The following is a 27,472-nucleotide window of genomic DNA, read 5'->3' as shown; positions in this document are numbered from 1 at the left end:
AGAAACCCCAGAACCCGCGCATACCCTGCCTCAGATCAGCTCCAGACCAGACGTATCAATACGGCGTATCTCATCTTTTATTAAGCACCAGGAATACAAATATACTGCAACATTCTCGTACGCAACTCTCTCTTACGGTAGTGTAATTCAAGTCATCCATCCGCTACCGATCATATATAAAGAAACCTACTAACACTAGGCAGATGTTATAATGCATATTTGGAATGGATATGGAAAAAGCATAAAAATGTGTCGTACGATTCTGACGCAACCATTCGGTTTAGTGCAATTGTATGAGACTGCTTCACGTAATAGGCACGGAGTGAGGTACGGAAATGCGCAATAGCAAAAAAGTAATTTCATCAGCATGAACACTGCATCTCCAAAGAATTGAGTAACAGACGCAATGCGATAATCGGTCTTGCGCGTCATCACGTACTAGGAACTGAAAATCCGGTCACGGCCTCCGCAGCTACGTATTATGATGTCATAGTGGAATGGACGCGCACACGTCTATCCAGAGCGTAGGAATATTGCGCCAGAAACATCTTAGCCTCGACAATAAAATGAGTGTTTCGAGTACAATAACCTTCAAGAGATGGTCAGTTACGGAGCACTTCCTCTATTCTGAATACTCTGACGACCAATGCTCCCTCTAAGCTAAGCGCACAGAAAAACCGTGTGCCGCGCACAGGAAAGCCGAAGTGATGACCCCTATTTTTAGTCGTTACGCACTGTCGTCCAAGGGACCGCGCAGTGAGTTGGTGAGTACACGCAGACTCGTGAAAAATGAGAGGGAACATTGCTGACGACCTATGATGATTTCACGGGCCAGCGCAAATCACTCGATCATTGTATCAAAATATCTCAGGAAACGGTAGTTTCGCATTTGGAATGAAACGGCGCTTGTCGTAAAAAGGTGATTGGCTACCCCACGAGGCGTGACGCTTTGTATAGTGCAAGAAATGAAGAAAAAGTCAGGAAAATAACACATATCTGATCGAAAACCACAATCTCACGATAAAATTCAAAACAACTCCGACACACAATTAAAACGAGCTCACACTAGATATTTCACTTCATAGGACCTAACGCTCTCCGATAGTGCTAGTTGAGCGTGTTCGGAACGAGTGATGTCGTAGATATAAAACATTGTACCCATAGGCAAATTTAGCACAAACTGTTAAAATTGGTGCAATTCAATTTCGCATGATGGTACAATTTTTTCAAATTAACAACTTCGGCGCTTGTGTATCAGTAGAAATAGACCGAATATAACATCGCATCAAGCCCTCTAACTGCTTTCACACGTTTGACAATGTTTATCAGCTAATAGCTTAGCTCCAACCATGCATATTTCCGAGGGGTGTAGCAAGAATGATATTTCGAGGAAGTACAATCTTCCCCGAGCACGTAGACGTCGTGATTTCATAATTAAATCAAAAGAATTCCAAGCGAAGCAAAGTATTTGTACCTGACAAGCACAAACACAGCTCATTTATAGTGGAATGTGACAGGCAGTCGCTAATTTTTTGTTCCCGCATTTTCAATTCAATGATAGAGGTCTTTTGCACTACTGGAAATCGGTATAGGTAATTAGACACATGTGCCATAGTAAGCGAAAAAGAATTTGAAAATCAAATTCTGTCATTGAAAAAGTACCGCCAACATTGCCTATGCAATATATATGAAACATTTAACGGCCGAGGACACAAATATCTGATTCGGGTCACATGATGCACGGATTTCCAGACGTTTATTCTTTCTTCTCTTCCTGTAATAATGGATGGGATCGCGTTATTATTATCTATTAAAATATCCAATTCCTGCTGGCAAAGGATCGATATTCAGTTGAGTTAGCTTCAAAGACAGATTTCATGGAAAATATTTCCGAGTGAACCTTAGAACCCAAGTAGACATACATGCACGGCCGTACCCCAATCCCTCCAATTCGGGAGATCCAAAATGTTTTTGTAAATCACCAGAACAGAGTATTTTTGCGCGCATTTGTTCAATTTGAATTTGTTCTTCGCGCAGAGTGCATGGGTTAATGGCACTCTCAAGACCACTGCCCCCCTCAGAAAATACAGGTTCTTTGTTGAGATATACAGGTAGGCCCTTTTCACGTGTAGCAGCCATTAGGACGCTCTCTCTAGCGACTAAAAACGCTGTGTGTCATTATTTGTGGTTACGTCAAAAGGTGTGGGCATACCACGATGGTGTTAGTGATAGCCAGCTAGAAGAGACGATATTTCTGCTGAAGTAGTGCGGTGATATAATTCATGTAATTGCGAGTTTGCTGTCGGGTTCCCTAGTGATAGCCATCTAGAAAAGACGATATTTCTATTAAAACATTGTGATGATATTATTTATGTGATAGCTAGTTTGCTGTAGGGTTCTATAGGTCTTTAATAACAATAATTATTTGTCTCATAACCGTTGGTGTAAAAACAATGGAGGGGGAAACTCGACCCTAAAATACCATTCCAGAAACTGCATTTGCATGTGTTACAGGAATTCATTACACCGTCGAAACAATTTGCAAGCCAATTACCAATGACCGCTGTTAAAATTGCAATATGAATCTTGTCGACTGCATATCGATCATCCCTGATCCAACAATTGGCAAACGTAAAACAGACAGAGCCCCATCATCATTTTAACAAACTCCATCTCACCTTTTCGACAGTCGTCACTTGCAAAGTTCTCAGACAGAGCAGAGGAACGATCAGCAGCAAACCTCCGAGCACGTACGTGAATCGCGATCCAAACAGCCAATAACTCGCCGAGGCGCATATCGGCCCGGTGGCGCGCGCGAGCGCTCCGAGCGACCGAACGATGCCCATTACGCGACCTTTCTCAGATTCCAGACCTGAGTAATAATTCAATAAGACAATCAGTTGGACCTTAGAAATTATGAAGTCATTCCCAGAGGAAGTCAAGGTGGTCAGCATTGGTACTCCCATGGAAGTAACGCTGGTCAATCGCAAGTATCGCGATGTCAAAGACACGTCGAAACTATTGACACGTGAAAGTACAAAATAAAGATCTTAAAAGTACTGTGGGCCGAGAGGTCGAAAATATATTCAGTTCCAGTCATACAGGGGCCATATGACAGTTTACCTTGTAAAAGTAACTCAAAGATATCTCATAATTACTGTCGACTTTACAAAATTGAAAGTCCGTTGTCAGTACCTGTAGTAGTGCGTAATTATACCTAAAAACTGATGAACGGTACAACAAACATAAACGCTCAAGTAGTGCAGGTGGTACTCTAGTACTAAAAAGAGTTAGAAATATTTTGTTGTTATGAACCGTCTCTATTAATTTCGTGGTGTAATGGGCTGAGAAATTCAATATCTAGTGCAGATCAGGAAAATATTTAATATCAAGGTCACTTTAGTATCAAAGTGTGTCATCCAAGTTGCGGCCTTGAGTGAAATTGATGGTTTTCAGCGTAATAATTTAGTATCAAGAAGACACACAAATGGTTGTGGAATAGAATTTCAAGATATTTGCTCAGATTAGCACAGGTTTCAAAATTATACTGCTAGATAATGTTAGCTTGTCTTCTTAGTAGTATTACCGTTCCACAATGCAAAAGCATGCTGGCCCCTGAACTACTGTGCGGGACTTTGTGAACATCATTTTTGACAATTAGTCGACGGAAATACCCGATTCATTAACAATGTACCATCGGGTCTCAATTTGATAGCACTGTTATTACGAATGCCACATCCCGAGAAAACTCGGTGTTCGTTGTTCGTATTGAAAACAGATATGCTCATACTCACCGTGTGTTGCTGCCAGGGAAGACAAACATGGCACGACAGAGGCAGCAGCTGAAAGACAGACAAAATACTTCACGATTCGGATAACAGTACATCATCATCCATCAAAGTCATTAAATTGAATTATATTGGAAGATTACACATGTAAAGTTTACTGAATTCTCGAATGAACAGGTATCAATCATGAAACTGCTAGAAGAAAATGAAAAACGCCTGCTAGAACGTAAGTACAGTTCATATTTTCCAAGCCTTAAATTGTAACTTTCAGAGTATTTGAATATGTGATTAGTAATTTATTTCATTCGTGGCAATATGGCTCGAGGATTTCAGTTACGCCGTGGAACCATGATTGTTGATATCGATAACATATAATAATCCACCATAAGGATCTGAAAATTGTCATTGCAAGGTTGGTATGGTTGGTGATTTGACCAGTTGTAATCGTTAATAGCCAGATTCCAACGTGACAGACAAAAATACACAGATTTCAACAAGCACTATGAGTATTTGAGCCCCATATTTTACAGCTGATCCTACGATTACCAGTTATGTCAACTAATAAAATCTTACAAGCAAACACAGCAGTGAAACTAAAATATACTAAGTCCAGCATAGTACCAAAATTGAAATGATAGTAAATTCATGCTACTAGAAAGTCTAATAGATCGAGTTGCTGCGAAACAACTAATAACCCAAGACCTTGTTGATATAAGGTCAGGTAAGTGGAAACCAGATCGGATTTGTTGACGCACATAGAGAAAGGAAACTCCCCCAAATCTATTTCCTTCACACACAAAAGCTCTTGTACCAGTTATGTTATCATAGAAGGCACTTCGCTTACGCTTATCAATAGCATTCCTAAAAGCAGAAGTAGTGTTGTAAATTCCTATTCAAATACAACTAGGAGCAATGCTTTCCGCAGGACAGGCTGACACGTAGAGAATGGAAAGTACCTTGATGTGCAGTCAAAACACAAAAACTAACTAACTTGGGACCTAGAATCCGGAACTTGAATTGGCCGAAAGCTAAACTTCCCTTATAACTTGAAACACAGGTCTTCGTGACTAACACATAACGACAACTAATGCTGCCTTCTAATGCCATCGTCACACTTCAACAATAGGATGAAAACCTTTGGGCAAACGAGACTTGATAAATTGGGCTTTAAAATACGTTTGAAAACAAATCTCCTCGCTAAAATGAGTCATAAAGCTGATGCATGTTTATACTTATTGCGGCATAAGGAAAATGATGTCAGCCACACCCCATCTGAAATAATTTTGTATTCATGGACCAAAACTATTCCGTATCGCTGTGTGACCAATGCGACGGTCAATCACTACTTGAGAGGAAGTGCCACCAGTAACATTTGTAGCCTTGCGCGGTATGTTTTTCGATGCTGAGCTATGGCCAACTAAGGTTTGGAGGCTGTAAGCTAACCCTAAGAATTCGATTGAAACCGTATTTTTCGCTATTCAAGAAGATCAATTTTACCACTCTGCACTACAATACAGTTGATACTCTACTCTAGAGCACTGGAATCGCTGTGCTCAGGTCAACTCAATTCATAAACCAACGCTGACTATAAAAATTGATCGATGTCTTACCGAAAGCAAAAAGGATTAGTCCCAGGTAAACAGTAGCCACATTGGTGGCGAATCCCACAATGATAAAGCCGGGGATGAGGAGTAACATGCCCTGGAACGAAAAGGGTAAAATTACTACACTGAGTTGGGCCAGAAATTTCTACTCAGTTACAAATAGATATAGGAATTTCCAAAACATCAAAAGCACTTCAAGTAAAAGTGTAAAATTACTAATGAGGAAGTACTTCAGCAGATAATCGGCGGTTTCTACTTCCAAAATTGCAAAGTGCATCCTAGCAATTAATGCAAAATGATCAATTTCACTACAAATAGGTGCAATCTTCGAACGTACATTTATTGCTCAATCATAAAAGTGATGCAGACATACCCGAAAACTAGTTTCTGCTGTACAATATACAAAGCGTAAAAGGTAGATTGCCTAAAATACTGTCAACTAGAAGTTTAATTTGCCTAAAAACTGCTACGTAAAAGTGGAATCACTATAAGACAAGGCCACTTTAGTAAAAAGTGCAAATACGTAAAAACCTACTTGAGTACTCAATTCCTTGCTGACCACCTCTGGTTAATTCGCTAAGATGGAATAAACCCAAATAAAAAACGAAACCTACACACTCACGTTTAAAGCTAATCTCTTTTCCTTCCCGGCCATTCTCCTACGGATATACCCGCCTTGTACGAGCGCCATGGTCAAACCGAGCACCGCAAACATCTTTCCCTGGTCGATTTGCGTGAAATTGAATCTGCAACCGACACGATTGAAAATTCGGGCAAAGAAATATTCAAGTATTCCTGGTTTAATAAGTTGTATACTGTGTGTGTCTTGGGCAGATCAAAATATAATCTGTCGATTGATTGATAGTGAACACTCAATTTGGATATGATTAGAGTGAAGTCTGTATTTGTTCTTGGACTTAACTCTCTAATCCAGAATAGCAAAAAAAACGGTAATGAAAATTTTGGCCAGATTACCATAAGACAAATAATAATGATGTTTTCAAGCTGAACTCGGCAATAGATAAGTTAGGGTATCAAAGACCAGTCACAAAAAAAAAAATTCTAGGGCACTGCAGCAATTTCTGAGGAATCAAGCGAAAAGTAGTCTACCTGTTGTGTGTCAGAAAAGTGAGGGTGAATTCCAACCCGGAAAAAATGAACAGGTACATGAAATAGATGGATCCAAGCTGGCGCAGCGACGACCCTTGTCAAACAGAATTATGCATAGGTGAACGGCACTGTCCCTTAGTCTCAATCTTGTAAGGTTTTACCTCTTTTCGGGGAATCTATCGTAGAGGTAACGGCGCTAAACTGAAACAACGACACGGGATTGATGAGGTACGATATCTCGCGATAGCTGGACGTTACCGATGTCGCCTGTTACAGAAAAATAACGATCTCAATTTTAGCACGTACATAAACATGTAACGACTGAGGCGGGCAAAGTAAGCAGCATTTGTACTCGAGTACACACACAAGTACCTACATACTTAATTACATGTAGAAATGGAAAACAAAAGTCTGAAAGTAATCAAGTAGTTTCAATCTTTCCAATAGTAGATTTAGTCAAGTGGTCGCATGCCTTTAAGCGGCTGAACGGATGCGACTTCATTTGAAATCGCACGGTGCAAAAGAACGAGTGACAATACAAATAGGACAGATTTTCGAAAATATATGACAGTAATATGAATGCTTTTTCACCCGCTTGTTAACAATTTCAAAATAATTATATCAACGATACAATAATGAAACGACGAAACATGAAACAGATGTTGCGTTTTAATGTATCGTGTCTGAGGAAAATAAGGTTTCCCGACATTCACAATTAGAATTTTGAAATAATGCATCTCTTCGGTATCCTGAGCTTTTTGAGTCATTATTAATAATGGTTGGACAGATCCTCTGGCGGAACCTTCTGTAAAATCATTAAGAATAATCCAACAATTGAATGGTAGGTGAGGTGCAGATAATTTGGCGACATGAAATGAGAAGTGATCTAGCAGCCAAAAAACGTGGTGCAACCCTTCGCAGAGCTCTTGGAATAATTCAATCGTGCAAAATCAAGGCCTGGCCACAAACGATAGAGCATTCTGCATAATCTAATCAAGTAACTGGCATGTGTTGCGTTCAGCAATTACAGAATTACGATTTGTGCGAATAATTATCGAGGCGACAGATTTCGCGTCGTTGGGAGGGGCCGTTCACACTTCAATTTGTGTGCCTTGGAGTCGACTTTTATCAAAATACACCAATCCAAACTCTGTCAACAAAAGGAGCTCGTGCACCACCTGAAAATAGTGCATCGAACGCTCTCTCGTTTGAAATTTCATGCTGGTGACGTCATATTTTGTGATACGATTGTTGATATACTATGTTCTTTCCAATTCTCTACTAGTTGCTGACGATTACCCTTGACGAGTGTCAGCCGAAAATATTCGGGTTTATTTCAATGTGAATATACTATTCAATTGTATAATGTATATTGAAGTTCTGGACCTCCAAGAAGCTCTTCAATTACAGAATCCTAGACCAATTACCGTTAAGACGATGAACACACAGAACAAGAACATACCCGACTACTTCGCTTCAATGTCTCAGGCATGTATCCAGCTACGTAAACGATATCGATCACTGTCAACGACAAGCTGAACAGAGCGGGCGCTACAAAGAAATTGCTCGATCCCGATAACATTTTGGCGAATCCAGCGCCGATCAGCGGTCCGAAGACAAACGCGATAGAAAACGCCACGCCAATAGCTGCCTAAAAACAGTGCGGTGAAACAAAAGTTCTAAAATTGACACAGAAACGTTTTAACGGCGTCAATTGTGCATGTGCAATAGGGCTCTTCAAAAATGACTTTTTTTCTTAAATCGTACTGGCTACTTGATAAAATTGTTAGGTTACCTAATTTAAGCCTACACACAAATTTTGGTTCAATTCCAGCCAGTAACCGCTTTGCTACAGGAGAAGAAAGTTTCTATTTATTATATAAAAATAATAATAAAAAATTTGAAAATTTTCTATTCATCCCATGAAAGTGTTAGGCTGTGTATAGAAACTATGCTCACCAAATTTGGTTCAATTCCAACCAGTGGATTTGAATAAAATAGTATTTACGGTGACCTTTCTTTGTTTATTTATTATAGTTGTGCTCACCGTAAATACTATTTTATTCAAATCAAGATTTTTCGACGGCAATAACTCCGCTTCCACTGGTTGGAATTGAACCAAATTTGGTGAGGATCGTTTCTATACACATTACACAGCCTAACACTTTCATGGGGTGAACAGAAAGATTTCAAATTTTATATTATTTATTTTTATAAAATAAATAGAAACTTTCCTCTCCTGTAGCAAAGCGGTTACTGGCAGGAATTGAACCAAATTTTGTGTGTAGGCTTAAATTAGGTAACCTAACAATTTTATCAAGTAGCCAGTACGATTTGAGAAAAAAAGTGATTTTTGAGGAGCCCTAATGTGCAATCGTGCATATAGCCACATACGAATGATTGACTCACAATCATCAGTACATTAAGGCAAAAACAACTGCCCTGAATGAAAGATGTGAAAAAGAGTCCAAACAATGCTTATTCACCATATTCCACGACACGACTTTGATTCTATTTGTAGAGAAAAACTTTGTAAATTCGGGTCCATCTACAGACTGGTGTGAAACTAGGTCAGGCAATAGTTATAAATTATAAAGCATCAAGATTTATTCAATCCAAGAAATCAAATCACCAATCCAGCAGCAGAGGGCACAAATTCACTATCAGTCATAGTCTGGATGCATAGACAATTTTATAACCTGGCATGACCGTTGTTGTTAAAGGGGCCCGTCCAGGAAGAGACGCAACAAAAGGTAAGTGGGAAGTTTGCCAACGACTCTTGAGCACTGGTAAATTAAAATTTAATCTAATGCATGCTCTCGAGTATACAATATCAGTTCAAAATACATTACAACAAAATTAGGTATACGGTATATTTTTCTTTACTCCAGCAACATCTAGACATCAAAGTGCAGCCCATGAGTTATCATTATTTGCGACACCGCTACCATTTTTCGCATATCACAGAGCAACGCCTTACCATCCCCTTCGACCTTGCTTTGTCCGATTTCAAGTCGGCGATAACAGCCGTGCTGATGCTGACGTTGGCCTCGCTAATGCCGGCAATGGTCCTTGCAATCAGGAAAAGCAGGAAGGAATCGGAACATGCCCAAAACACATAGGCTACGGAACTGCCGATTAGGGATGTTAGAATCATTGGTTTCCGTCCGTAAACGTCTGAAGCTGCCCCGAAAAGGGGGGAGTTGACAAATTGCAGGAATGAAAATAACGACCCGATCATCCCTGTAAATTTAAGGGATATCATTATTTTTACTGCAGTAATCAGGCAACAGCGTCATATGCTTAGAATAGAGGTTGCTCTAATCAGTGATTATCTAATCAGAGTTAAGCTACGTCTCAAGACCCAAGTCTCACACACATAGAAAGAAATGCTAAGCTTTTATGGGAATCTGCGAAAAGATGAGTTGCAGAGAACCAGTTGTAGTATAACTTCAGAAGTTGACTGGAAAATGGACAAGGGTATTAAAAGTTAAAAGGGTACGAGCGCTGAAAAGGTTAAACGATGCATTAAAGGATCGCTATGGAGCGACCCACTATTAAACCTCATATTTTTGGAACAGCTGTTCAAATGACTCGCTTTCAAGACACACACTTTTTAACGTAATGCGAACTTCTCAGAATAAGGAGCCATCTTATATGTAGGAACACTCTATTTTAAACATTTCAAAAGCTGAATTAGATATTCCGGCAGGGAACATTGAGTAGGAGAATTTTCTTGGGTCAAGAATCAATCACGTTTCTCTGGGAATCACTGCTATACATTGATCAATGAAACTAGCAAATATTGATCTAAGCGCACAATGACACAATTCAATGCTGGCTTAAAATCTTCAACTAAATGCATCCTCATGTAACAGGAAACCGGTTGATATTATACCTAACGTTTTACTGCAGTCAGATTTGTGAGGAGCGTATCCTGTAGATTGATCGATTTCTCGTAGCTCACATCACATCAAATTTGAACGGACTAAAATCCGTGCTATGCCATGCAAATAACAAATTGGTTGATACTTGCAAGCAGCACACTTGACATGCAACGGATCAATTTGATGTGGTGAGGATTGCAATTGGCCAATAATAGACAAGGTATGATATACCTGGTATAATATTATTGTCATTTGACATACCCTGCAGCAACTCGCAATTAATACAAGCAAATTATTACAAACAATGTGAAACTGCTTATAGCAAACCATGCAGGGCCTGTGACCGTATCCTAATGTATCGAGATAACACATCTTGAAGCAACTGGACTTAAAAAGGTGTCAGTACATATTTTCATACTAATTTTTTTCCCAAAAAGCCAGCACGTTATGTCTTTTGTATCTGAAAATTAGCTTACCGCCAAACAACACCGAATTAACATCTTCAGTTTCTGGAATCCCAATCAAAGTTCTGAAAGACATGACTGCGCTTTCCATCGACAAATACAGCGTTCCCTGGATACAAAGCACATGAACAATGACTTTCGATACCTCAGCATATTAGCGCACAACAGAAAGAGCTAACTCACTACAGCCTAATGGTAATTACTCGCATATAGGAGGAACAGTAGTTTTAGGGTCCTGTTTAAATACAATGCCTCATCAGATCTTAATATCTAAACCAATCTTTTAATTGATGGAAAAGTGGAATGGACTTGAAACAGGCTTCCAATCAAATTTCTCGAAATATCTCTTAGTATTTTCTAATTTCAAGAAATAATTATTAATACGCAAAAAATCAAAAATTGTCTAAACAACGTTACCGCAAAACAAGCTTCAATGTTCTGTTACCTTGTCATTGACTTTGTAGAATTGCAATATAGACGGGAACAACGGCAAAATGACTGTGAATCCAAACAGGTCAATAAGTAGAGAGAAAAATATGACTTTGGAAATGTGACTTGTCTCATCTCGCTCTGAAGTCATCTGCAAAATTTCAGCATTATATTACTTGCATCAATACGTTTGAATTCATTTATAATATACAACCTTGTGATTGCTGTATGTCGATTGGCAAAGGGAATTGGGTCGCTGCTGATTCTTAATCGCATAGGAGCTACGAGCTAGCACATACGCTAAATCTCGTGTTTACAGGCAGATATCGAGCTTATCGCTTTCAATTTTACTAATATACGATACCTGGAAACAAAAGAGGTTCGTATATTTCGGCAAGTCAAGTAATTTCATTCCCACTCGTCACTCGATTGAGTTTGAGTACCAGTTCACACGCACGGCCAATTTGGTTGTATGCGTATCATATCATATGGGTTTAGGCATTCGATTCACATATATAAATTAGTCACACGCGACTAACAAGCTATGAAGCTAACTCAAAGAAAAGTAAAACATATACGCCGCTGCTGCAGCAGCTCCACAAGTATCCTACTCCGCACGGCCCACCGCACTGCAAGTCAGCAAGTGACTGGTGTAGTAAGCAATATAAACAACCGCAGCAGCAGAGGAGCAGCAGCAAAGCGACAGAGCGCGACCACTCACTAGCAGAGTGAGAGAGCGAGAGTCGACTGCAGAGATGGCCACAGTCCGGTTCAGGAGCCGGAGCCGGAGCAGGATTTCATTGAATTTTTACCTGGCCGGACTGGATCCGGATTTTGAATTTGCGGTGATGGTCGGATTTTAGCCGGATTTTTTGCTGCAATATGATTAATAAGCATTGTTATGGCAGGATTTTTTCGGATTCCAAGCTGGACCTTCAACAGCCGGACTCCGAATCTCACATTGCCAGCCGGATCCGGATAGATTCGGATCCCGAAATTTGGGAATCCGCCCATCTCTGGAGTCGAGTCGACATCGACAGTAAGCCCATTTTCTTGAAGCCAAGTCGTCTTGGAGTGACGTCATGAGACGGCTTGCCAAAGTAATCGAGTTTACATGGTCATTGGTCATGTTAATCGCAGCTCGAGTGATACACAGCACTTTGGGATTCAGCTCGGAAATATGCTACGGCAGTTGAGATATCCAGAAATACTTCAACACAATTCTAGAATGACCAAATACACCGTGTATATATTCTTTCTGATAGTGAGTTGGGCAAGTTATATTGTTGGCTGTACTCTTCATAAGTTGTGACGCTGAACAAATAAGACCACGTGCATATTATAAATGCAGTATCATGTACCGATTATCCAACGATCAATGATAGTCCGAGGATTCTCATCGAAAAACTCACATAACTCCGCTTCTACTGGTCGGAATTGACTCAAATTTGTTTTGCAACGTCTTTGAAGACAGCTCAACAATTTCATGGGGTTGGCAGAAAAATTTGGAATTTTTTTTTTTCAATTTTCCATAATAAATTAAAAATTTTAGTTGGATCTGTGGAGTCCTGTACTTGTTAGAATCGAACCAAATTTGGTGTGCAGCGTTTTTTAGGGTAACCTGACAATTTAATCAGTGAATGGCTGGAATCCGGGAAAAAAAGTTATTTTTGAACAGCCCTACTGCAGGGGTGGTCATGGTCACATTAGTCGGCGTTACTACTGGGTGCTAATAAGCATTCTGGTAGTTTGCAGGTGCCGTAAGCCAAAAAAGTTCAGAAACACTGTGATGGTGTGCCGCGAACTATTTTTCATTTCCAAAGGGTGCCGCGAGGTCAAAAAGGTTGAGAACCACTGGACTAGCCTATATGTATCAAAGTTTTCAGTCAACAAAGGGAAGTCCTTTTCGGTCCAGGTTTTCTCGTTGCCGAATTTTTTGGCAGAACTTTCGGAGTCCCATGTTAGCCTAAACTTCATTATGTGTTAGTGCGTCGTAGCGCGGTAACGGCTGACGAAGAAATGCCTATTTCTACAAATCGTGTGTAGTTCTTGGAGAAGGTCGCCCAATGAGCGAGACATCTAGTGACACTAAGTCGCGCAAAGCGCGCAAAAATTTATAAAGTGTTGGATAAGGTTTGAAGAAATAATCTATAATTTATGGTCATTGGCGAAATAATTTGGGGGGTTTGGCCGCAGTTACGGTCCTGCACAAAATGAATAAATCGAATGCGAGTGATCGCACAAACTGCGGGGTTTAGCGAGTCAGCTCGTATTTGTCAGTCTCACGTCGTCAAATGCACGTCTTGATCTTCAAGTCAAATCGAACGTGTTTCCAGCCCTAATGCCACCACACGAAGTTTTGAATCAGTTTGAAATTTGAAGGTTCATTTATTTTATTTATGGTAGAGTCTTTTTTAATCTTTAAATTAAGGTATTAAAGTCTAATATATACGTGGCGGACCGGCGGCAAGGTCGTCGCGGCCCCGCAGATCTGGATATTGGGATTTTGTTAAGAAAATCTGACATTTTTGTTTTTAATATCGTGTTTGTTGGTATCTCTTTTTCATTTCAAAAGTATGTATTAGGTGGGTAGGATAACGGTGTCCCTTGTCCGCGAAAATGACGACGCTGTTGGCCGTAATCAACGACCAAATCCAATAATTCAGTGCAGGATATCTAGATATCCCTGATTAAGTGCTTTTCAACCTTTTGGGCGCCATCCGCACTTTTTTTGCAAAAAAAAAAAACTCATCCGCAATTTCTTCCAAATGAATACTATAGTCAGCCCTCAAGATTACCGGACAACGACCTAGCATATCGATCTCACCTTCCGCCACATGCCACCTCATTTTGTCGCTTGCCTTTTATATTCTCTGCTTTGCTTTTCATTCAGTGTGCATGCCTCTTTTCACATCGTCTATATTAGGCCAGTGGTAAAACCTTTTTCACTTCGCCAACCAGTAAAATTTAAAAAAATATTTGGCGGACCGGTGGATTTTCAAAAATTAAAATCGAAGGCAAAATGTAAAGAATGCAACCGATTTTTGCGAGTATATGGTGCTAGAGCAGTGGTTCTGAACCTTTTTGTCTTCACGGACCCCTTTCGAACCGTCACGGACCCCGCGGACCCCTACAAAATTTTAATTCAAATATAGCTCAATTATAGTACAAATGATAACTATAACCTTAGTGACAAACAGCAACAAAATGACTATTCATGAAAATAATCATACTATCAATGTAGAAATTGATTTGACTTCTATTACTTGAAAGCGAATTGTGCATTTGCATTTCTTGAAATACGTGGTCGTGTCTTGAAAATCCGCGCCTTCGATAGGATATTAACGAGTGCCGAAAATCTTTTTCCACAAATATAGGTGTTGGTGAATGTAACAAAAGAGCGTAACGCTTCCAACGACACATTTGGGTATGATCGCAACAAATATGGCACCAAAATTGACAAAGTTTTTACTGAACATGTAGCGCAGGGGCGGGCATCATACGGCCTTCCGTGGTAATGTGACCCGCAGGTCTACATATATTTGCGAGCAAACATTTTCGGCCATAAACATTACCAATCTAACTGACGTTCACGTACATTGTTTCCCACGGGTTTCTACGTCTGACATGCAGACAGAGTTTAAAGAACTTGTTGACAACTTCGATTACCACAGATGTCTCATTGACTTCAACAGCTAATGAATTACATTACGAGTAATCCAATAAATACTGTTTTTGGTCTCTACTTTAAGTGGACAAACACGCGATTTATGTATAAATTCAGGAATCCGGCCCGCCAAGTAGGCTACTTAATTTCCCCATATCTGGCCCGCCGACTGGAGAAGTTGCCCGCCCCTGAAACGTCAAGCCTGGTCATTTCTATGTAGCACATAGCAGCTGATCTTGAAGTTATTATGGAAAATATTTATATATATCCAAGGATAAAATAGATTTTTGTAAACATTTCGAAGTCACCGTGAGTGAACTTACTCATCTATTTTTTCCGCAATCCCCAACATCTGCAACCTCTGCAAACAGGAAAGTGTTTGTATCCATAGGCTAATGGCTATTTAACAATTAAAATGAATATACAGTAATATATTTCATCTCTGACTGCCATTATGTTGATGTGAGCTCTGGAGCTTTACTAATAATGGAGCGAAACTTCCTCGTGATTTTCCGAATTTAAAAAATACGAATTAGCTTATCAACTATTTTTAGGCTTCGCGGACCTCCTGGAAATGCTTTGCGGACCCCCGGTTGAGAACCACTGTGCTGAGAGTGCATTTTGAGAGTTTTGTGCGTAATTATATATGTTCACGATGATATCCATGTGATTTGACGGCAGATGTGCATCAGCTATAGGCTACCGGGCTAGGCCATCAAGCGCATCACAAAAAAGACAATTCTTTTCCCTCGTTTTGATTTTAACTATCGTGCAATAAAATCCATTCGGCCAAATAAGTGCTTGGTTTTGTGCGCATGTGGGCAATGTAAGGCAGTAGAAGGAAATTTGTGGGGCCGTAGACAGGTAATTCAATTAGTATGTGTTGTCGGCCATCGACATGCAAATCGAATTTAGGAATTGACTCCCGAATTTTAGAGAGATTTTAATTGATCTTAAAATTTTCTTCACGCTACGCGCGATTCAATGCGACTTCATTTTTCGTTAGTAGCGCCATTTGCAATCTGAGCCCCACAATACAGATGCGAACATCAGTGGAGGAAAATGATGCACCCCATATAGAAATACCAAGTTGGAATTGTGTGCTACTCACGAAAGAAATTTGTTTGGGCATACCGAAAATACTGATGGGAGGTATTATTTTTCTCTGCGGAATGTCATCCGTCTTGTGGGGTTCAGATTGCCAGGACAGGAACATTCGGCGCCTGCCATTTAGGCGCCTATGGACAATTAAATATATATGTATAATTGTATACATATCGAAATTTTCGATCAGCATAAGGACAGTAGTCCATTTCGGCCAACGATCGTTCTGGCACACTTCTCGGGGTCGTATGTTACATGGCCTAACGCTTCATGTGTCTTGGTGCGAAACGACGCAGTAATGGCCGACGCCGAAATGCTCATTTCTATAAATCATGGGTATTTTTTTCTTGGGGTGAGGGTAGCCAACAATCAAGATATATGGCAGCATTAAATCGCATGTACCGCGAAAAAAATTGATCAAAGTAGCATAAGCTTTCATAAAAATACTATGGTTTACGTTCATTCACGGAATAATTTGGGACCCCCTGCGAACTCGCCCTTCCAATTGGGTGGTTTGGGTTGCAGTTGCAGTAGGTATAATGTCCTGCGTACAGGTACCTCCTATCTCCACGGCAAGTGATTTGCTTTGTGATCTACAGTTAACAAAATACATAGCCGCAAAAAAACCACCATGTAAACCAGAGTTGGATAAATTAAAGTTAATTCAGTTCAATTACAATTACAATTACTTCCTTGCATGTTTCAATTACATTACAATTACAATTACCCAATGCTAAAAATATCAAATTACAATTACAATTACTGTTGAACATGTAATTCAGAGTTGGGCAACCTTTTTGCTAATCACGGTCGCATTATGATTACTTATGTATAGCCTACGGCCGCATTCCAGTTCATAGCCGTAATGAACAAACTGGACGCAAAATATGTTAAACAGTCCAGTGTCCATTAGGGGTCTTCAAAAATGACTTTTTTTCTCAAATCGTACTGGCTACTTGACAAAATTGTTACGTTACCTAATTTAAGCCTATACACCAAATTTGGTTCAATCCCAACCAGACATGGGGTAATCGCGATTAGTAATCGTAATCGATTACGACGATTACAGCATTTTCAAGTAATCGTAATCGCAATCGATTACATTCGAAAAAATCCCGAAGTAATCGTAATCGTAATCGACTACTTCCCATATTTAATCGATTTCTCTGTGAAAGAACGATTACTTTTTATTTTTGCAAGGACTATGACATAAACTGAACATTCGTGAACGAGGAATAGAGATATTATACCAGGCTCGTGACAGCACAGACGTCTGATTTTCAAACGCCACAGCTCATTATTACGTCAGAAGCAGCCTATTAGCTATGCGCGTCATTGCGTAAGAAGTATCCACACTAAATAGATATTCGATGTACGTACGTCGTACATACGTCGCACATTAGTGTCATTGTAAGAACACCCGTCGTGCTATATATCAGGTTATCAACACGTTCCACACGCCACTACCTCGCAGCAGGATAATTTATTTCCGCTCTGCCTAGTATAAATTGGAACTTATGGTTGATGTTTGGTTATGCTTATGCTCAGTTAAACGCAATTTGACCGTAGCAGCTGCTTGGCGAGCAGTAGGCCTATGTAGTACGTACGTACATCAAGATTTGAAATTTTTTACTCGTCAAATAAAACATTGCAATTTCCATAACGAAGCAGTAAAAATCAACAGCTGGTGATATATATATATCAAAACCGAGCCGTTTTTGCCGTTTCTCGTAACGGCAGCTTGCAGTACAATATCTGTATGAAGTTGAAGGCAGAATTTTATGTTTGCTTCGTCTTATTCTCATATGACTCTTTGAAACGAGCGCCAATCTTTACTCAACATTGGGACCTGCCGCCATGGCCATGGGCCTATATATCATTTTAGCATGGGCTGTAGCTGGAATTAGGACCAAAACAACACTTCGTCCACCATAGGGTGGTCATCGCAAGTTGAAGACTGAATTTCGTCAATAAATGCAGTATATTACTATTGATTTTTAATCCTCTCTCAACCCCCGATGGTCAGATTCACCTGCAGAGTTTGTTTGTTTGAGGTAATCTTGGTGTTTGTCGACTACAACGGTCAGTTACACCAGGCCGATTTTCCTCATTTTTGATTCCGTATCTGCCGACTTGTAGCACGGCCCACTTCTAGGCTTATTGTAAGACACCGCTTACGCGGATGAGGCGGCGAGGAGGATCCTAGATGAACCTCCAACACTTAGAAAGGATTTCTGAAGTCGACCTCGGTCGGACTCGAACCCGCAACCCAATGGCGTTGCAGCCGTGGATTATACCACTGCGCTATCCCGCCACATAATTACCTACATGTAGAGCTGGGGCAGGTAATTCATAATTATAACCTCTGGTATCTTGTTATAATTACTTTAGTGTATGTTGTTAATTCGTGACCTCCGGTTTGTTATATAATCAAACGATATTGTAGTGGCTCAAGCGTAGCAGACTAGAAGAAAAACTTTCGTGAGACGCACAAACAAATTGCCATGTCTTTATATCTGACTGCATGTCTAGCAACTCAAGTTGTAAATGAACAAGGTCAGTGGCCACATTAACTACAATAGGACTTGAAAACATTTTCATCATGGGGAAATAAGCATTCATTCCGTCAATGCCCCGTTGAACTTTACAATCAAGTCAAATGATCCATTGGTTTGTTGGTCAGATAGCTTTGTAAAACGGGTTGCAACACCACCTGCACTTAATTAAGTCTGTTGATGAGCAGACTTAAATTTGAGTGACGATCCAAACGCATTAGAGTGTGAGCATATTTTTTGACGTGAGTTGAATAACGAAATCGTTGCTAAGTAGAGAATCGCTACTCTCCACCCTTAGCTATAAACTCCAGATTCCAAGCCAAGCAAGTGTAATTTTTCAAATCGATGTATTTGCTTTGTTTTAAATTGATTTTATAATATTTTTGTTGGATTTTCCAACGTCAATGTGGGCCGCAAGTAGGCTAGCTTGGAGCCGCATCGAGCTCTCAGAGCCGCGATTGGGAATCATTGATCTAGAGAGGATTTTCAAGTTAATTATATCTCTCAAAAATGCTCTATAACTGATGTTGGTTTACGAAATACTTTTTGAGTCCCCTTCGAGCTCGCTCCCCACCATATTGGGAAATTTGGGGTGCGGTAATTATGGCCCTGGCAAGAGTGCAAATCACTGGGCGCGATAAATTGACCCCTATAAAAATGAGCAATGGGTACATTATGACGTAACAAGCAAATTACGCATCTCTTGCAAAGGGAGTTTGTTATCTCATTAGGCCTCTTCAGCGCAATCCATATATTGTCTTCCAACATAGCTTCTAAGATGCAAAATAAATGTAATCGTGAGTAATCGTGATTACTTTTCCAATGTAATCGTAATCGTAATCGACTACTTCCTGATGTTGCTGTAATCGTAATCGTAATCGTAATCGCGTCATTCATAAGTAATCGTAATCGCAATCGATTACAATCATAAAGTAATCACCCCATGTCTGATCCCAACCAGTAGCCGCATTGCTACAGGAGAAGAAAGTTTCTAGTTATTATATAAAAATAACTAACAAATAATTTGAAAATTTTTTGTTCACCCCATGAAAGTGTTAGGTTGTGTATAGAAACGATATTAACCAAATTTGGTTCAATTCCAAACAGTGGAGCGGAGTAATTGCCGTCAAAAAATCTCGATTATGAATAAAATAGTATTTACGGTGACCAATTCTTAAATTATTTATTATAGTGGTGCCCACCGTAAATGCTATTTTATTAATAGCCAAATTTTTCGACGGCAATAACTCCGCTTCCGCTGGAGTGTCGACGGCGGCCAACACATACTAATTGAATTATGTGTCGACGGCCGCAGGTTGCCCACCCCTGAGTTTTTGATTCGGTAGAGAGGTGCTCTTTGACAACCGTAGCGACGTCATTAGCAACAAAAAATGCGTGATCAAATTTGATGAAGCCTTGCCTGAAAACAGGAATTTCATTTTGCAATTGTTGCAGCAAGCCTCAGTATTTGTCAGATGTTAAAAAAAACTCTGATCATGGTGTAAGAAATGGTTCAGCACAAGTTTCTGAAGAGTTTATTTGCTGTTCATCCATTGTTGAAATATTAAAATTTAGTTAAGCCCATCGGTTCTCAAACTTTTTTTAGACACGCCCGCCCCTCTTATGACAGTGAAATATTCCGTGCCCCCTTATCATTCAGCATGGCTGAATTATCTAGTTCACGAGGCACGCATAGAACACCCATGTAAATTGGCTAATTATTTTATGTTGTGATTGTCAGGTCTCAATAACAATGTAATTGAAATTGTAATTGGGCAAAATGTTTATTAGATTACAATTACAATTACAATGACGCAAAATAGAAATGCTTCAATTACAATTACAATTACAATTACATGCAAAAATGTAATAATTACATTCAGCTCAATAACAAATTACAATTGATCCAACTCTGATGTAAACCACCCATCAGGGATACGTACCAATATGTGATACCCATCCTCTCCAATAGAGTCATTACGTCGCATCGTGTCTTGTGTAGCTCATTGTACGATGTGTGTCTCATGCGGGTTAAAATAATAAACCACCAAGTAGACCGAATATATCCCAGAAAAACCCCCCTTCTCTACGAGTCTGCGGTCGCAGCACTCGGCGAGATCGCTTCGTTACCGTCGCCATACCGCACGGTGAATGCAATCGCCGTAACTGACCGTACTCAGCGAACCGAATGCATAATAAAACAAACTAACGGCATCGCTGTACGGTGCGTTGGCATGTTGCCGTTTAGAGAGGCCTTTAATACCGCGCCTCGCGATGGTATAGTTACATCGGTAATTCCAAGTTGAGTAAATATGCCTCCGAAAATCCACTTTATAATAATTTACGGATTTTTTCTTTTTTTGGGGGGGGGGGATGATACGCCAATGGTCGCAATGAACTAATTGGACAGCAAATACCCATGTAAAACTGTCCATGTCCATTTCTGGTGAACTCCGGTGACTAATTTACTTTTTTATATCGTCTTACCATACGTATCGAAATCGCTAGTGGTCATGTAATGAAAGCTATTGAGAGTCATGGTCATGGTCACGCAATGCGCGAAAATTCTTTCAGATTCACGAATGATTTTTGTCATTAATATTAGTAGTTGTGCAACTTTGCATTTATTCATAGGTTAAGTACCGTAATAAATGAGAGATAGAGAGAGAGATAGTAGTAAGAGATAATCACACAGTAGTTTCAATTATTACTATCAAATATTTACTTTTGCTCAGCCCATGTGATCGGATTCACCGGTAGAGTTGATGGAGGGAGTGTTTTCGAAAAGTTAGGGCAAGTTATAAATGATGATGCATATTCGGGTGGGCCAATTGTTATTAGTCGCTTTTTTGCATTCTGATATATTTCTTGACCCCCATTAGGATTGTCGGTATAGTGGTAAGATATTGGAATCTCCCAAACGTACCAGAAACAATTTTTTTTTCGTGAGGAGCATACGCGATTCCAAGTTGGTATTTCTATATGGCGTGCATCATTTTCCTTCGCTGTTCGCATCTGTACTCTGGGGTTCAGATTGCCAAGGGCGCTACTATATTAAAATCGGAAAACGAAGTCGCATTGTATCACGCCTAGTGCGAAGAAAATTCCAAGATCAACTAAATCTCTCACGGAGTAATTAATCTCTCAAAAATTCGAGAGTCAATTCGTAAATTCAATTTTCATGTCGACGGCCGCACAAATTTCTTCTACAGCCGCCGGTTGCCCACCCCTGTATAGTCATATTGCGCTAGCCGAGACGATACGTCTTGAGATTTTGTATGTAGCCACCTCCGAGTAACTGCTAAAAGTATGCAAGCCCCTTCCCCCACAAAATATACTTAGACACATACTGACTTTGGTGATTCTCAGACCTTCCATTCACCTCTTCCACTGGAAGTAGTTTGCTGGACATGTCTCAGAAATTACATCTTCTACTTGTAATTGAGTAGAAATGTAAGGCGTTACTTGTTCTACTTGAGTAGCAACGCCGAGCCCTTTGACCACTTATGATTCATAGGAAAATATTCCGGCAAATCATAAACCACTATGAAAAAGGTAAAGTTTATTATAATCAGAACTGCCGAGGCGTTTAATCATAACAAAACACTAACACAAAGCCTCGAGATCTCTCGAAACTTGCTAAGGATGCAGCCAAGTGAATACACGCGTCTATTATATTCAAAATATTGCTATATACAGGATACCGTGCATACAAAAGTATCGCTTCTGTTCGACTCCCGTCTGTCACATGTCCACTGCATAGGGGACCCCTAATTAGATGTGTCATGCAATGATCGTACACAACTAATGTATTTTCGATATGAATTTCTGTAGAAATAAACATGGCCTTCCAAATAGGAAATACAAGATTACGAAGAAATATCAATCCAAAATTGACGTTCACATATTTTCAGCTGGGCATACACGGTTTGTGGAATCTATCATTTATGTGCATTAAGATGTCAATTTCCCGAATACATTATGCCGCGCTACGAGATTCAGCATTTATTAGCCTATAAATTGTACTTGATGCATATTGCATTATACATATAATCTTGTGCATTGATTAATGAAAAAAGCGAAGAGAATTCATTAGAATATATGTACGCTATGTAAAGGGCCGATTCTGTAGAACGATAATATTATGTGCTGGGTACGCGAGTGACGTCCATAAATCATGGATGATGACGACGATGCGATTGCGTCATCGGGCTTGAGGTTCAGCGGTGATGTTTGTGAAGCAGACGACGCATTCATCGAATTTTTAGAAACTGTTTGCAAGGTGGCAAACGCATTGTTCGCATCGATACTAGCATGGATAGGAGTAAATATGATCGCATACGGGCAACGTCATCAGCGATTGAATTTCAAGACCAGAAAAGAACAAATATACATGCATTGCCTTGGCGCCATTGCAACGTCTTTACTTGCGGTAGCGGTTGATTTAACGAGAATGTTTTTCGAGCCGAATGAGTATAACTGTGAATTGGGTGGAAACATCAAGATAGCGTCGATCGGGTGCACATTCTTCTCGGTCCATTCGTTTTTGTGGGTCCGGCAACATTTGATGTTCAAAGGCGAGCTTATTAAGTCGGTGACACCGCAATGGATTTACAAAATCAGCTATTCCACCATCCCTTTGCTGTTCACTTGCCAGCCAATCACTGTCCTACTTTTGGTGTATGGGGACTCCTTTGATGAAAGAGACAACAGATGTCACGTTGTCCCGCCAGGATCGAGGGGAGGACCGATGGATTTTAAGGGTAGCCTATTCTTCGTCGTAGTAGCATCTGCGTTGCAGAACACGGCACTGTTGATACTTTTCCTGTATCCAATGGTGCGACTGACATTCATGAGCAAAGTGCGTTCCGGCAATACCAGGAAAAGTCTCTTGCCTAAAATGAAGCGATATTGTGCATGCGCGGTGTTGGCTATCTTCACGGATATAGCGGCGACATTCGCGTTAGATACTGAATATTGTCCAAATCTGTACGTTTATGGCCAGACTGTCGTCAACTTCGACTTTGTGGTAAATGTGATAGGAATTGTGGCGACTTTTGAGGACTGCACGCGAATATTGACCGCTACGATTCCCCGAAACAGGACGGCGGTAGGACCGACCAACGTGGATCCACCGCAAAGACACGAGAAGAATGAGGAGCAAAATGGACCCAAGAAGCCTATACCGCTGAGCTAGATCCGCCTCCTAATGTAGGCCATGTACTGTACATATTCATTAGCACGAAGATGTTGTTTCATTGATATATCGTCAATAAATATAATTTCTACATGAGTTGCACCTTCGCCACTATTTGGGTCACAGACGTTTGAAATGCTGAAATTGTAACGGATATGATAGTGATGAGCCGGATAATGACGAAAATGATACACCAATTCGCTGTCACAGTGCAAAAATCAATTCCACTTATTTATGTGACAATTTTACGTGTATGATGTTTGTACGCTGCCATAGACAATATATATATCAGGGGTGGGCAGACCTGCTTCATGCGCGAGTCGCAGAGTGCCCGACGTCACAGTTCTTTTCGATGTTTATCTTTTTGAAGCTGCGGCCCTTTCTACTAGTTCTTTCCATTCCTTGTGAGTGTTTACTTTCGTTGGGTCTTTTCTGGGCTTTCTTTGTCGCCGTAAGAACGGCAACAGCAGGGGTAGAGGAGCCCAGATAGACTTCCGACGGGAATCGAACAGGGTCCGGCAAATTTGTAGGCGCTTATCGTCACCATTACGCTATGTCCCCCGCTCTCAGTTTTAAAAGAGCCACAACACAAAAAAGTAAAAAATACGATTTCTTCCTTCACAATGAAATGTATAGGCTATCGAATGAAATTTATCATTGTGTGGTCATACGGTGCGTCCCCGCCTAGGCTGCAAGGGTGATTGAAACCAGGCTGATATGACGTCAAAGTAGTGCGGAGAAGTTCCTTCAAGTGTTACTGAGTATTTAAGGAAGATGTCAGCTCGGTAATCTTGTAACTTCGTAAATCTGTCTTACTTGGTGACTCGTGGCAAAGTTTTGGTGCTTGGTTTCGTAATGACGTTTCAAGTTACTAGCTTTGTAAATATTGAGCAAATCTTGACAGTTAAGACAGTGTCTTACCTCCAGTATTACCACTGAATCCAAACTCTTCTTCCCATTCTTTTTTAAAAGTTCTATTTTCCTGTTCATTGTTTTTTCTTGCAATGCAATTATGGCTCAACTACATTTTCTTGGCCAATCTCTGCAGCTATTGCTAGCCATTACAATGGAAATGGAAGAGCCGTATTCACCATTGCTAGCTCGCAAATGATCGTGAATTGCGCTAATGTGATTAATTATTACACTGGTCGACATTTTTCAACTTAAAAAAAAAAACGATTAATTGAGTTTACCTCATTTGACGATGCTGATTCCGAATTTGCCGTCAGTATTCACTCATCACGTCACAATTTTTCGCAAAAATCGAATGAAAATTGTACTCAAATACGGCTGTATTAAGGACGTTTATGCCCATTTAGGTCCGCATATGACACTAAACACATCCTACAAAGCTCTCAGATAACTTTATTGGATTTGAGATTTGATAATCTTGAACTAAAACCCTCCAGATAATCAGGATCCTTAGTATTTCCAAGAAACTTAGATGCAACTTCAATGAAAGAGAGTCACATAATTTTTCCAAATACGCCTTCCTAATAAGAAATAGTTTTTTATGAGTGTTCTGATTTGAGGTCCAGCAAATACACCCTCTATCGTATTAACTCAAGCGAGGAAACCTTTCGTGAATGTATTTAGAACAAGCTATCTCTTTGATCAGAGCCTTTAAAAAGATTTTCATGAGATACAGTTTAATATATAATGGTGGAAAGACCCCTTGATGCCAGTTGTAATAGTTACAAGGATAGAAGCACATTGATTTGTATTGCGCGACTAAGCAGCTTCTAGGCTTGATGCATAAATAAAGAGGCGCAATTCACGGTTCCCAATGTCTCTATGAGACCTTGAACATCGACACAATAGACTAAAAGAAGGTTCGCCGGTAAAGAAGAGTGTGTATTCACTATCACGATGCATCACGATGCATAAAAGTAACAATCTTTTCCATGTCCACGTGACTCTCTCCAAACCATATTGGCACACCAAATGGTAAATATTTTTGTTTTCAAATGATTCACAGCCCCAATGTCGCTTTATTATTCTTTATTCATTCATTGTGCTGTACAGTGTGCATACCTATTCTTTACACCGCCTAGGCCCGGGTCTGATTTCAGTTTTCTGATGTCTGATTTCAAAGACTACTTCAAGTCTTTTCGACGCATTCCTATCTTTTAATTGTATCACAGTCTTGTGATGTTTTGAAAGGAAAAAAATATTAATAAATTGATACTGATATCAAAAACTAGGCCTAGATAACGACTTTTTACATACTTATAAATAGTTACTTTTACTTCTACTCGAGTAGAAATTGACGCCGTTACTTCTACTTCTACTTGAGTACCAATGGTAAGTACTTTGACCACCTCTGATGACGTCACAATAGAGATAGCTAAGACCAAACAGCAACGAACACGTCACAGAACAGGCTGTTTTCAGCACTGAAATGCAAGATTTTAAATCACAGATTAAAAAAATTCTTGACGTGAGAGAAACAAAGCGACTTCATATTCGTAATCAGCGTACAAAAATTGACTCAAAAGTCATCATTTAGGCTAGAAAACAAAAATCATGTCGACCAGTGCTATGTGTTGGCGGCCGTCGACATGCACATTGAATTTACGATTTGACTCCCGAATGATTGAGAGATAATAAATAGTCTTGAATTTTTCTTCGCGCTGCGCGCGATTCAACGTACCTTCATTTTTCGATTTCAATATAGTAGCACCCTTCGCAATCTCAGCCCCACAGTACAGATGTGAACAGCAGAGTAAAATGACGCATGCCATATAGAAATACCAACTTGGAAACGTGTGTTACTCACGAAAGAAATTTCTTTCTGGTACGTTTGGGCGCTTCCAATATCTTTCCACGATATACTGACAATCTTGATGGGAGGTCAAAAAATAACAGCATGCAACAAAGTGACTAACAACAATTGTCCCACCCGAAAATCCATGACCATTTATAACTTGTCCTATATTTTCGAAAACACTTCCTCCATCAGCTCTACCGGTGAGCTGATCACATGGGCTGAGAACGGATAAATGCTTGATAGGAATATGTGAAACTACTAATATTAATGACGAAATTCATTAGTGAATTTGAAATTTTTACGCGCTTCGCGCGACCATGACGGGTCTCAGAAATTATTCATAGCATGGTCACTTCCGCTTTCGGTGCGGATGGTAAGCCTATCTGAATGAATAAATCAGTTCAGAGCTCACCGGAAATGGATATTTCAAAAGGGATATTTGGCGTCCATTTAGTTCATTACGACTATGCCCTGGAATGCGGCCGTAGGCTACACGATTAATCGAAATGCGGCCGTGAATAGCAAAAAGGTTGGCTACCCCTGGTGTAAAGTAATCGTTCTAGCCATAGTTTCTCCCAAAAATTTGATAACCGTTGAGTACAAGTGGAAGTAGCAGTGTAAGTCAAAACCTACTTGAGTACTCTGAAAAAGTGGAAATACTTTGTTACTGACCACCTCTGCAGCGAAGAGGACTTCGGAAGCAACCAACGTAGCAGCCTATATCTGCACGATGTTTATGATCTCTAACTCCAACACTATATTCTATCAACGCTAGCGTAGCCTACAAACCACAAAGCTCACAACGCCGCAGTGTCCAGCTTTCCGAATAGTCATCACTCTCTGCCACAACTGTAAGTTCTATATGTATCTATCGCATCCCGAGCAACGGTTAGTGGG

The 27,472-nt window shown here is 40.1% G+C and overlaps 1 protein-coding gene across 2 annotated transcripts; it reads right to left on the bottom strand.

Moving 5' to 3' along the window:
- Positions 1-59: 59 nt before the first annotated feature.
- Positions 60-27,438, bottom strand: LOC145437140 (solute carrier family 75 member 1-like). Of its 2 annotated transcripts, none has more exons than XM_080314306.1 (12): positions 27,248-27,438; positions 11,299-11,433; positions 10,866-10,962; positions 9,483-9,745; positions 7,965-8,153; positions 6,664-6,769; positions 6,503-6,596; positions 6,015-6,138; positions 5,399-5,489; positions 3,795-3,842; positions 2,679-2,872; positions 60-1,774 (listed from the first exon to the last, which is right to left on the bottom strand). In XM_080314306.1, the coding sequence occupies exons 2-12, from the start codon at positions 11,431-11,433 to the stop codon at positions 1,757-1,759; spliced, it is 1,359 nt and encodes a 452-aa protein (XP_080170432.1). In that variant the 5' UTR covers positions 27,248-27,438; the 3' UTR covers positions 60-1,756. The 2 variants fall into 2 exon arrangements, with proteins under 2 accessions (XP_080170432.1, XP_080170430.1); XM_080314304.1 differs by lacking the exon at positions 27,248-27,438 and adding an exon at positions 11,497-11,646.
- Positions 27,439-27,472: the final 34 nt, after the last annotated feature.

Source organism: Botryllus schlosseri, chromosome 4 (assembly GCF_051294905.1).
Source record: "Botryllus schlosseri isolate E-star chromosome 4, Bs_hap1, whole genome shotgun sequence".
Classification (NCBI taxonomy): domain Eukaryota; kingdom Metazoa; phylum Chordata; class Ascidiacea; order Stolidobranchia; family Styelidae; genus Botryllus; species Botryllus schlosseri.
The sequence above is the reverse complement of the archived record's forward strand: the minus strand, read 5'-3'. Positions and strand labels throughout refer to the sequence as shown.